The 12,328-nt window shown below is 36.1% G+C and overlaps 1 protein-coding gene across 3 annotated transcripts in view; it reads left to right on the top strand.

The window, feature by feature from the left end:
• Positions 1 to 12,328, top strand: part of LOC135689156 (brefeldin A-inhibited guanine nucleotide-exchange protein 1) — a 38,336-nt gene that overhangs the window by 19,110 nt on the left and 6,898 nt on the right. For all 3 annotated transcript variants that reach the window (XM_065206297.2, XM_065206298.2, XM_065206296.2), the window contains exons 17-30: positions 21 to 172; positions 1,374 to 1,502; positions 1,970 to 2,128; positions 3,596 to 3,737; positions 4,317 to 4,442; positions 5,125 to 5,294; positions 5,510 to 5,661; positions 6,377 to 6,537; positions 7,589 to 7,749; positions 8,714 to 8,844; positions 9,942 to 10,080; positions 10,607 to 10,742; positions 11,287 to 11,492; positions 12,260 to 12,314. In XM_065206297.2, the coding sequence (XP_065062369.2) occupies positions 21 to 172; positions 1,374 to 1,502; positions 1,970 to 2,128; positions 3,596 to 3,737; positions 4,317 to 4,442; positions 5,125 to 5,294; positions 5,510 to 5,661; positions 6,377 to 6,537; positions 7,589 to 7,749; positions 8,714 to 8,844; positions 9,942 to 10,080; positions 10,607 to 10,742; positions 11,287 to 11,492; positions 12,260 to 12,314 (2,019 nt within the window). The remainder of the gene's footprint in view (positions 1 to 20; positions 173 to 1,373; positions 1,503 to 1,969; positions 2,129 to 3,595; positions 3,738 to 4,316; positions 4,443 to 5,124; positions 5,295 to 5,509; positions 5,662 to 6,376; positions 6,538 to 7,588; positions 7,750 to 8,713; positions 8,845 to 9,941; positions 10,081 to 10,606; positions 10,743 to 11,286; positions 11,493 to 12,259; positions 12,315 to 12,328) is intronic.

The following is a 12,328-nucleotide window of genomic DNA, read 5'->3' as shown; positions in this document are numbered from 1 at the left end:
AACTGTTTTTTTATCCTTAGATATGTTAACAGAAAAGCAAAGACGGACAATATATTTGCAGGAAATGGAGCTCATGGCCCAGACTGCAAAATCAAAAATGGAGGACGCTAAAAGTGTAGATATGACATTTCTCCGTGCTCAGCATATTGAACATGTCAGGCCAATGTTTAGGGTACGTATTTCAGTTGATTTACATGTTTGGCTGAAACTGCGCCAAAAGCTTGTCGTTGAAGTAGGTATCCAAAGACATGTGAGCTCGTGACAATCAAGAAACTTATGCGTGGTCGTTTCTTCTGCAGATAAAGGAAATGGAACTTCTTCTTGGAGGGAATCCTTCTTAATCAAGTTTAATAAAGAATCAGCTTTGAAGCTCTCGACAGTGACACCATTCGTTACTTCGAGAATGCCTATCGTTTCTGCCTAGTGGATTGAAAATCTTATGCCTATCATAGGTTGTAAGATATTCGTTTAACCAAATGAAGCAAACCTAATTTACAAAGCTTTCTAGGAAACTCTTTGGAAAGGTGAAGCATATAAAACCCTTTGTCTATGGATGTTTACTAGCAACATCAAAGCAACATCAACATCTTAATTAACCTCAGTTGATGTATTCAAAGATACCCAACGATGGTCATATCCTTTAAGTTTTTTCAAGGTTTTCAATTGACGTGCGTTTTCTCTAAGTATATTTTGCCTCTTGACATGTGATGTTTTTGCACTGCTTAGGATGATGTCATAAGTGAAGCTGTATCCATTGCTTCTTAATCCAAGGTGTTGAATTCATTTTATCTGTTACTAGATAAAATGGTAATTCATCCTTGGTAAATTGATCAAAGACCGTCTGTTTTTTCGATTTGCTATGATTATCATCAGCATTTCGCTAAGATGGTCTAACAATGCACATAGTTAAGGCAATGATGGGTGTAATCTGTGCTTCATGGAGGTTCATCGCAAGGAATGTGCGAAAAATGGCATAAGGGGTCCTGGTAGATTTGCATTGCCAAGCCTTCTTATAGCACTGAAAGGAACATTTAGCGTCTACTAAAAATAGGTCCTAATGTTTGGGAGCCCATGCCCCCCTCCATTAACCCCATTGGATCTACTGTGGTAATGACACCTCCAAAGAACAGGAACTTCCTAAGAATTAAAATTTCTTGCAATGAAAACTCTCTTGTAGTCTCTTGGCAACATACAGTCAGTAGCTCTCGACATTCGTGTCAGGGCTATAGTACTTTTACAATAATTTGCATAGCCTTTACTTGGCATTCATGTTTGTTTTGTCTTTTGGATCAGGCTTTTGAGCATGTTAGCAAATCTATCATACTCCATATCGTCCACTTGAATGTGCTCATGAATTGTATTTTTTATTCCAGGTCGCTTGGACACCAATGTTGGCTGCTTTCAGCGTAGGTGTACAAGACAATGATGACACCACTGTAATTTCCCTTTGCCTGGATGGCATCAGATGTGCTGTTAGGATTTCTTGTATTTTTCAAATGCAGGTATGAAAATTTGCTGGATGATTTTTAAAGCTACATAATTTCTCTAGGTAATTATGTTTTTGCGCTTTTTGGAGGATCTTCTGAAAGCTATTTGTCTCAAAACTATGAAATATCATTCTTTAAGTTCTGTTTTTTCTATAACCGAAGAGGTTTCCCTCGGCTATCTTTTATTCAAATATCTGAATTACAGGGATATTTATTTTTCTTTCGCGAACCTCTTCCGCTCTTTTTTCAGCTTCTAGCAGACCAATCAATGCAGAATTCCAGTTTTGATAATCTTGTCACAGTTGTTGTTGCTCTGGATTCTCTGATTGGTCTCACGGATAGCAAACTGTATTCTCCTAGATCTGTCACATGATATCAACTTTTTTGGATGATTAGTGGCGGTTATACACTTTCAAAGTCAAATGATACCCCTTAAATAACAATGTACACAATTGAAACGCACATGTATCTATCATTTGCAGCTTGAGAGAGATGCTTTCGTGCAAGCCTTGTGCCAGTTTAGTTTGTTGACAGCAAATGCTGTTATAACAGAAATGAAAGCCAAGAACATCGACACGATCAAGACATTGATCACAGTTGCCTACACTGATGGGAATAATCTTGGACACTCGTGGTTTGAGGTAAGGATGTAATACCTAGGCATAATAGTTGCCAAATGCTTTTAAAGGCTTACAGTGAAATTGTTGTATTATATCAATCCACATCTCCTTGTAACCTTAAATAATGTAAGGCTTAGTGAATAAACCTCGATACCAAAAGATTTCAAGATCTCACGGAAAAGCAAACAAGCGGACAAAAGAAATGTCAGACGAAAAACAATTTCGCATATTATGTTTCTGCTTTTGCGTGCTTTCTGCAAATGTTAGGTTAATATTTAGTGACATACATACAATAAAAGAAAACGTGTCTCTTGTTTTTAAATTTCCCTAAACTAGCAAGATTCATAGTAGCACAATGTGGAGAAGAAGTGCTAGAAAATTAGAAGCTGTTCCAAGTAATTGTTGGCAAGCATTGAGGATTTTCAAGAAGTGCTGTTCAAGTTTCTTGAAACAAGAAGATACTTGAAAAAAGCCAGACTATCAACTTTGCTGATACGGGAAACTCTCCATATTTTGAATTTTGTCTTTCAGTGATACGCATTCTCTATTGTTTATCCATTTTTGCAACTCTCAATTTCAACAACACTGGCTCCACAACCAGTGGTGGACGCTGGGGGAATTATTGGGAAGGGGGAGGAAGGCAAGGCAATTGTTTTGATAAAATGACATCACATTTGTCCATTGTTTTCGAACAAAATACCATTGACTTCCAAAATATTGGAAGGGGTGCGACCGACTCCAGGTGTCCGCCACTATTCACAACCATCGCGACGTCTAGCTACGGCAAAGTAGAGACTGAAATGGCGCAACTCTGACGTCACCCATTATTCTTAGCTGTTTTCATTTATGTCTATCGTCGCATTTCTATCGTAGTTATTTAGGTTATATGTATCCGAACCACCAAGGTCTTGAGTTCATCTTGTCTTTCACATGACAAAATGGTAATTTATCCTTGGGAAAATCTGAGTAACTTCTCAAAAAATGGGTGGAAATACAAATAATTGTTTTCCAACAGAGAAGATTCTCGTACATTTATTTTTCTTGAATCATGCTTTGTATATATGTTTCTACTTAATTCAAAATTGTGGTTTGTTTAAACTTACATAGAGTTGACATTATAAAGATGCATTTTTAGAATTGCATACCCTTCAGATCAGTTAAATGCTTCACAAATTTGCTGAGATATGGCCACATGAGCGGAGGCACTTTCCCATCAAATCACTGTGATTTCGTTTTTGTTCTCAAATCTTTAAGCCAGACCAAAAGAACAATAGTTCTGTTAGCAAACTAGAGGTCTTTCATTGGCCATATCTCAGCCGATTTGCAACAGATGAAAACAAATGTAAAGGTATTTTAAGATGTTATTTTAGGGAATGTGTTCAAAATATTAAATTGTTTATATTTTGATCCTGGCTTTTCCACTCTATGCATTTTTATGTATTGCTGTTTCAAAATTACTTATATTTTCATGCAATGTATTCCCCATAGATTCTGCAGTGCATATCGCATTTGGAGCTGCTTCAACTGATTGGCACTGGCGTCAAAGCCCGAAACATTGGCTCAACTATGTCCCATCAGCATCCAAGTACAGGCTCGTCATATGGAATGCCAACGCAAGATCTTCATGGAGGTATGGTTGGTTTGCAGTGAAAGCTGACTGCTTCACCATATCGACATTGCACGTTTAAAAAGTTTCTGAATGTCCAGTTTACGAGATTATAGTGTCAATATCAAGCCCATTTGATTATTCAATAATCAAGCTTTTTCATTGTTATAAAAAAAGGTACCATAGCTTCTATGATAAAATCAAGTCGCTATGCCATCTACATATTTTAATGCTTCAGATTATCGCTTGAAGCTAGCAGGTGTACTTTGTATAGCTTTAAACATGTAAAGGGGGAGCACTGGGTGTGTATGCTTGGAGAATTTCCCCAAAATTCACTCATTGTTACTTCAAGTCGATAAATATCCCTGTCACCGTTGCTGTTTTTTGGAAGCTTCTAAACTACTGACACGCGAATTGAGTGAATTTAGTTGATAATTTTAGTTACTAGATTATCATATCGTGAAAAAGGTCTTTATTTTATCAGCTCAAGAAATGTGCTTTCGCAGTATTAATATCTTCCAACTAAATCAAATTCTATACTGTAATCACATTGGCTGTTATTTTGACTGTCATCAGTTCACTGACTAGGCCATGCTTTTTCAGGGGTCATTGATGCTAAAAGACTATCGAGCTTGCAAGAATCTGTTGGCGAAACATCTTCCCAAAGTATTGTTGTTGCAGTGGATAGGATATTTACTGGATCAGTACGTTTGGATGGAGAAGCAATAGGTAGGGTGTAGTGTTCCACAAATGCTATATATATAACATAGACGCCAAGTGCATGAGTGCTTTCAGGCGTGGATCCAGCCTGATTTCTGACCGTTTTCTGAAATTTTCTCATTTCTGCCATGGTTGTCAGAAAAAGAAGACACACTATTTTTGTGGGAAACGTTCCCGCCTCTGACTTTATTGCTCGAGCCCCTATGGGAATTTTCAGAGGGGGCTCAGCCACCCCTTGCAACTTCTTAATGAAACAAAGGTTTTCGATTGATAGCAAGTGGTAACAAATTTCCTAATCTTTAAAAACAGTGATTCAAAAATATTCTTCAACATTTCAAATTCTTTATCATGAGAACCAGTTTCTTGTTGGTAGTCTTGAGATATATACTCTCTGTAAATTGTTATGTCCTGATCAAGGCTTAATCAAATTAAAGTGTCGCCTCTATGTTATGCTCGAAAGGATGGAATATTCTTTAGATTTGGAAGCATGACGTAATATATTTATTATACTTTCAAGTGAGTCAAGAATATCGATATTGCACATTCATAAGATCAGTCCAGTCAAGTCATGATCAACATTTTGTAGGATATATTGTTGATATGTATATCTTGTGTTGGAATGAAAATCTCTTTAATATTTCTTTATGGTTTCCTCGTTTCTGTTCGTCTGATGAACTTAATTTTATTGCAGTTGACTTCGTTACTGCCCTTGCCGCTGTATCAATGGACGAACTCTCCAACCCCTCATCTCCAAGGATGTTCAGTTTGCAAAAAATCGTCGAAATCGCGTACTATAACATGAATCGTATCCGATTGCAATGGTCGAGAATCTGGGCAGTGCTCGGAGAGTATTTCAACAAGGTAAGACTGGCCTTATTAGCTTATTGGACATTTTTTTCGGATCTCCTCTGCGTTTTTTTCTATTCTGTGCCTACACATTGTAAGAGCGGTTGTGCAAAACGCCATTAAAAGGTCAAAACCATTAGCTAAATAAAAGGATAATCAATCGTTGAATTTTATTCCGTTCTACAGAGATCGAAAATTGTTACAAATAAGATTCAAATTTTTTATTTTAGGTCGGCAGTAATCCAAATGAGGAAGTCGCTTTCTTTTGTGTCGATTCATTGCGACAACTCTCAATGAAATTCTTAGAAAAAGGCGAATTGTCAAACTTCCACTTTCAAAAGGATTTCCTTCGACCTTTCGAATATATAATGAAAAAAAACGGGTAGGTACCTTCAGCTTTTAATGCGTTTTTCCTTATGTACTGATACTCAACCGCGAGTTGCATTCTGTACCTTTTACCGCTGCCTGTCTCTTTAAAACAACCCCTCTTCTGTCGCCAAAGGCACTTCGTCCACACTCCTCTCTCCCTAATTACCATTTCTCCTCAATACCCCTGGTTTTACCTTCAATTTTCCCATAATTTCAACACTTGCTCCTCTGCTAAATCAATTCTTCCATAATTTCAATCCTTTTCTATTGCACCTTCTATCTCAACTTCTCTTTTGGTCCTGCTTAATCCTTTTTCTATCTCACGTTTTCCAGTTTCCATCCCTCTTTCGTCCCTCTATCCTTTCAAGGTTGTTCTGTTCCCCTTTATTAATTAACATTTCTTTGCCCCATTCTTATTTCCACTTTTACTTCTTACCTTTGTTCTTTGCAATGTGAACAAACATTTGAGTTAAACACAACGAAGGTAAGAAAATGGTTTCTTTGGGTTCCAACTAAACGGACGTTTTTCGAACTATAACGGGTTTTGGAAATATTCATTAAGTTTATCTTAAGTTTCCTGCTTCGCTTGCCTATTCTTATTTGGTTTTACTTTCATCAAACTTACAGTCATATTATATTTTTCTCTAAAACAAAAACATCAACTTTTCTAAACTTTAAAAGTTAGCGTATTACTCTCCCTGTTGTTATATTGTAACTTTCTTTACTAGGTCTTCAACAATCCGGGATATGGTTGTTCGATGCGTTGCACAAATGGTCAATTCTCAAGCCCGCAATATCAAATCCGGATGGAAAAACGTCTTCTCGGTTTTCCATTCTGCGGCGTCGGACCTAGATGAAGGCATCGTAGACCTAGCTTTCCAAACGACCGGTAAGACAACATTTGTTATATTGTTTACCACTTTTTGCTTTCCTTAAAGTTTTGGAAACTGACCAGATCTCTTTCCTAGTAAGATGTTAAATTTTGCCTCACCAAATAGTTGTGAGCATTGAAGCCTAGATCTTTGACGGTGCTTCAAAATTCTAAATGCTGGATCTTTATATCCTGTTTTCTTAAACTTTTAGATGTTAAGTTTCCTCTTGTAAAGTAAACCTCAGGCTATCAGTATACATAAACGATAAAGCAATAGAACACCAGTCTTACTAAGTTCTCAATTATTTGCATTATTGAGCAGTACTTAATTATTTGCATTATTGAGCAGTACTCAATTATTTGCATTAGCTAACTAACCTTTTCAGCAGTATTGAGAAGCCAATTTTCTCCAACTTTACGGTATTGCAATTCCATTTTCCTTTGCTCTCGAATCCAATAGCTCCTTCATTTTCTCAGTTTGAGATTTGATTGAGCAGTAGGTACCAACAAAGCTTAGTGATTTTCTACTTTGACAAATTTGCTTGATCTGACAATATCGTGCGTTACTGTCGCGTTGCTTTCCTAGCGAGAACTGATCAGCCACTAAGTAAATCATTCTATACAAAACGCCGTTTGATCGTGACGTCAGATGACTCATCTAGGACCAGACCTTTTACAACTTGGAGGAACGCGTCCATCTTCCGTAAACACGAAGTCTAGGTCGGAATTTAGGTCTCTGTTTATTTATTGTCCTAGTCCTGTACTTAGGTTATAAAAAAACATAGAAAAGCGTAAAACGCCGCCATTGTATTTTAAGGATGAACAATGCTGATTTTTTATCAGATCATTGCGGATTCGCGATTCTCTTTTGCTTATCGGATTCTTCTCGATTTTGGATTGAATTTTCGGAGCTCGTCTTTTGTTGTTGATGAATTTCCCATGATTTCTTCGTCTTTATAAAGATTTTATAAAACATGTCAGTAATTCTTCTAGTCCAAATAAACCCCAACATTGTCTAGTTGAAACCTTATTCGGTGCAGTGCTTTTTATTTTTCGAATCAAATTTTAGCAATCATATTCGAGAAGCACTTCTCGGTGACTGTCGAGTCCTTCCAAGATGCCGTCAAGTGTTTATCCGAATTCTCGTGCAATGCTGCTTTTCCTGACACAAGTATGGAAGCCATCCGACTAATACGTCATTGTGGAAAACACGTGTATGAAAATCCCGTGGTATGTGTCTTCAAACTAGTTAGTGTGTTTACTTTTCCAGTTCATGTGACAGGTACTTTTAAAATGAAGGAATTCCTAATGATGCGAAAAAATCTTTGGTGAACAAGAACCCATATCTCCATTCCTTACTTTTGGCGTATGCTTAGGCAGAAGACTTAATATATCGCCAAATATTTTTTAAAATAAGGACAATCATCATTTCAAAATAAGGGCCATTTCAACATTTGTGACACTGTAACTGTCATTGAGAGAGTATCGTTTGGTGCACCAGAACAACAATATTTGCTGCATTTAGGTCGTTTTTCGCCATGCGTGATATCTGCCATCCTTCAAAAGGACGCGATAAACCAACAACACTAGAATACGTCACTATTCTTGACATTTCTCTTTGGCTGCGTTTTTTATTATAAAAAAATATGATACAAATTAGTACTTTGGAGCTTGAAAAAAATGTGTTGACAAAAAGATATGCAGGAAATAATTACACCATTCGATTAAACGCTGCCAACACGATAATATGATAAACTGAATAGATTTTATGACTTTTTTATTTGTAACGTCAGTAAGTAGCACTCTTCAACTGAATAGTATTTATCCAGCCCATTTGACCTACATCCTACTCTTTCTCTGGTGCGATAGAACTTGCTTCAGTCATTGCTCTTAATTCTCTTTGTGTAAATTGTTTGAAACAATTTCTTAATTTTTGTTTGGTTCAGGTTTTAATCTTAGCCCTATTTTACGGATAGCGTGGCAAAATGTTGTTTCGCATTTCCAAATCCAAGAGCCATGAAAAATTTTTACTCTTGACAAATTCCATATATTTCTTGTAAACGTTTTCTGTAATCAACACACTCTATTTACTAGACGCTCAGGAAATATTTTGTTGAATGTATTTAATCATAAAACATCCATATATTTCTTTTAAAATTTTCTCTTATTAAAACCACTCTTAATAACCAACCAGATGTTCAAGGAACATTTTGTCGAGGATGCTGGGATTAACGAAACGGACAGAATCTGGGTTCGTGGTTGGTTTCCTGTCATCTTTGAGCTTTCCTGCATCATCAGTCGGTGTAAACTGGATGTTAGAACAAGGTATGATCGCAGTATATTGCGGTAAGATTTTTGGAAACGTTAATAATCTGCATTGAGAGGGGTAGGTTTAGAACCCCGAGGCTGATTTGTTATTCAAGAATACTGTCGCTTGTAATTTAGCACCTCTGTAAAAGTATAGGAAACATTCCAGCCCATAACATAAAATTATAGTTCTTTTATTTAGGCCTTTTCTTTTGTCAAGTTTCTCTCTGTTTGCAAGCGAAAGTACTCTTGCCTGTTTTGCTTTAAAATTACATCACATTTATTTTAAGAATCTCTAGCTAATCTGACCGAAACATTGTTTCAGCCAATTTTTTGTTTTAATAACGTTCTACCAAATTGTATCGAAACTGTATCACTAATTTTTTTAAGATTCTTTTAGTACGGTTTAGGGTCAGAAATTCGACGCTGCCAAAATATTTTATTATAAAATGCATACGTCATAGTTGCCCTGGACAAGTCCTTTTCAATTCGCATTTTCAAAGAGTTGATTTCGTGTAAGAAGGTACAGCTTTTTGAAAATTTTAGAAGAAGCCCCGCCAAATTCAATTTTACTTTTCTACAATCGATTGATAGACTGTGTAGCTAACATTATCTGGGAAGTATGGGTGATTTTAATACAGGGTGAATTTGAAGTCAGAATCCCGAAGAGCTAAGTTTCGTCACAACAACTTTGCCCAAGATCATCATTTTAGCACGGATCTACTCAAAACACTGCAAGTGAAATAAAAGTTGTCTTGATTGGTAAAATCAAGTTCAAAAACTTAATTACCTAGATTTGAGGTTGAAAGCAATACATTTTGTAATACATATCTCAATGTGCTGATAAATTTATTTTTAATGTTTAAGTCTTTGGGGAACTTCTTACTAGAGAAGCCCTTACTTCGTACGCTTGATGCCTATATTTTTTAGCAATGGCTCCACTGTGACTAAGTCTTGTTATGAAAACTCGAGTTTCTAAGTCAATCAAAGCTTGTTGTTTTAGTTAACTAAATGCTTTATATAAAAGTAAGACCTGTTGTAATGCTATTCACGTGCAGTATTAGTTTTTAGATTTTCTAATTTCTTTATTTATCAGCCCTTCAATTATTCTACAGAGCACTTACCGTGATGTTTGAAATCATGAAGTCGTACGGCCACACTTTTCATAAACATTGGTGGAAGGAAATATTCAAAGTTGTTTTCAGAATATTCGATAGCATGAAGCTTCCAGATCAGCAAATCGATTGGATGGAGGTAGGAGTCAGTTATAATTGAATTCAAATGTTTCTTAAGAAGTTATTAATAATTGTAGAATACATTGTCTTAACATAACCCACAAGTTTTTTAAATCTCATTTAGAATCAGTTCGAGGATATTTCTGGATATCATTAGATAAGTGGCTCTAAATTGAATGTTGTTTTGCTTTTTTTTGAAATCAGGTCATTTGCACCGTTGGTTTTGATAGCACAGAACCTGAATCGAAATGATGTCCTTTTATGTTAAAAAAGCAAGACAAGAAATTTTTTTTTAATAAACCCAATATTAGATACAGCTATGTTCTGTCAACAAAATTGCAGAATCCACTAAAATGATGTGATATTTAATTATATGGTATGCTATTTAGGAAGCCGGCTAACTTTCCAATTTTCTTTTTTCTATAAGGATTCTTGAAAACTTTTGCCTTACTATCTCGATTTACGAACGAAAAGAGGAAAGGCATACTGCACTTTTAATATACTGTTTCAATCCTTCAACAAACACTGTATTTTTCGCTTTCAAGAAAGCAGAATGGATGACGACCACATGTAACCATGCACTTTATGCCATTGTCGATGTATTCACCCAGTATTTTGACGAGCTGGCAGATGTTCTTTTGGCGGATATGTATCACCAACTGGTTTGGTGTGTTCAACAAGGTACGCTTGTTTGCAACTGCCGACTAGACCTCGCCATTCAGCTCATTTTCGCCAGTGATTTTCGTAGTTGTTTAATATTTCATGAAATATTATATTATCATACTAATACTTTCAATTTTGGCGTTCTAAACGTGAATCATTGTACACATATTTCCCTTAAACCTAAACAAATGCAACCCATCATTCTACTTTCGATAAGATCAACAGTGCATGATTTTAAAATACGAGTTTTTTGACAGCATCGTATTGTTGAACTTATATGCTAAATTTGGGTTGCAGAAAAGTTTGAGATTTTTTGCAATTTTCTAGCGTTTAATTTTCCTTTAAATAGCAAAATGTTTCAAGAGAAAAAATTCTTAGTTTTGTGCTCAATGTTATAAACAGACACATATATTTATTTCATTTATTAAATATTGTTTTTATATTGAAAACAGATGAAACTTAACGGAGTTTTATTCAGTTTTTTACCGTGTGAGAATTTTTCTGTCTGCTATATTATTGATATTCATTGTTGCTCATTTATAAAATCTAATTTAATCTCTAGATAATGAACAGCTAGCCCGGTCTGGAGTTAACTGCCTTGAAAATCTGGTAGTTTCAAACGGACAGCGTTTTAATATGGATATTTGGACAATGACGTGTGAATGTATAAGAAACATATTCGAAGCGTCGCTACCAAATAAACTGTTAACATGGCGACCCGAAGGTCATTCGGACGTAGCACAAACAGAGAACCAAGTCTCTTCCAAGGTTTGTGTTTTGTGTTTCTATTGTAAACATAATGCTTGTGATCTGTTGGGTCGGGAAATACAATAGACCCATGCAAACCAAAGCCTGCTTTATCGATAAAGGTCAGATTTTTCTACGGCTGTTTTAAAAGCGCTTACATATAGAAGTTTGAGGGTCAATTGTTCTTAAGGGTGTATTTTGATGATGAATTTTTTGTAATGCCTGGCAATGATGGTATCTTCTCACGCTTAATAGTTCAGTGGGCCATGCCTAGATAAAGACCTTGTGATTTTTTTGACGAAAATACTCTTTAATCAAAAGAAGAGCCTTTAGATTCTTTTCTTTGCGAAGATTGACCGCGAGTAAACTACGGTAAAAGACATCACTGTTATATGTAACAAGAAGGACAATCTTTGTTTCAGCTTTATCGCGCCAAATCATACCGGGCCGTGAAATTTTATGACAAGGCGGGGTATATCAATGAATGTGGTGCATGGTGGGAAATGGGTTGAACTTCTTTTCAGAAGACATTTCAAATGCTTATAGGAAAGAAACATTTTGTTGTTTGATTTGTCTCACAAGAATCTTTGTTCTGGGACGTAATTTGCAGGCTAGTCTTTGTATAGCAGCGCGATGGGTCATGTTTCTTGAATCACGAGACGCGTAACACGGCAGGCATGGGCAATCGAACCCCTAAAATAGCCAGACCTGCCCAATTCAGTTTGTATTGAAGATGCAAAGGAAACTAAGTTGATTTGATGTTTTATGTACTTTTTTTCTGGTTGCAGGACAGTCTATCAGAATCTACAGAAAATCGGACAGGGCATCAACGGGCAAATAATCGTAAGTTTGCCACA

The sequence above is a fragment of the Rhopilema esculentum genome, chromosome 9 (genome assembly GCF_057945365.1).
Source record: "Rhopilema esculentum isolate cy_ngs chromosome 9, ASM5794536v1, whole genome shotgun sequence".
Taxonomy (NCBI): Eukaryota; Metazoa; Cnidaria; class Scyphozoa; order Rhizostomeae; family Rhizostomatidae; genus Rhopilema; species Rhopilema esculentum.
Note: the sequence above shows the minus strand (reverse complement) of the source record. Positions and strands in the feature narration are given on the sequence as shown.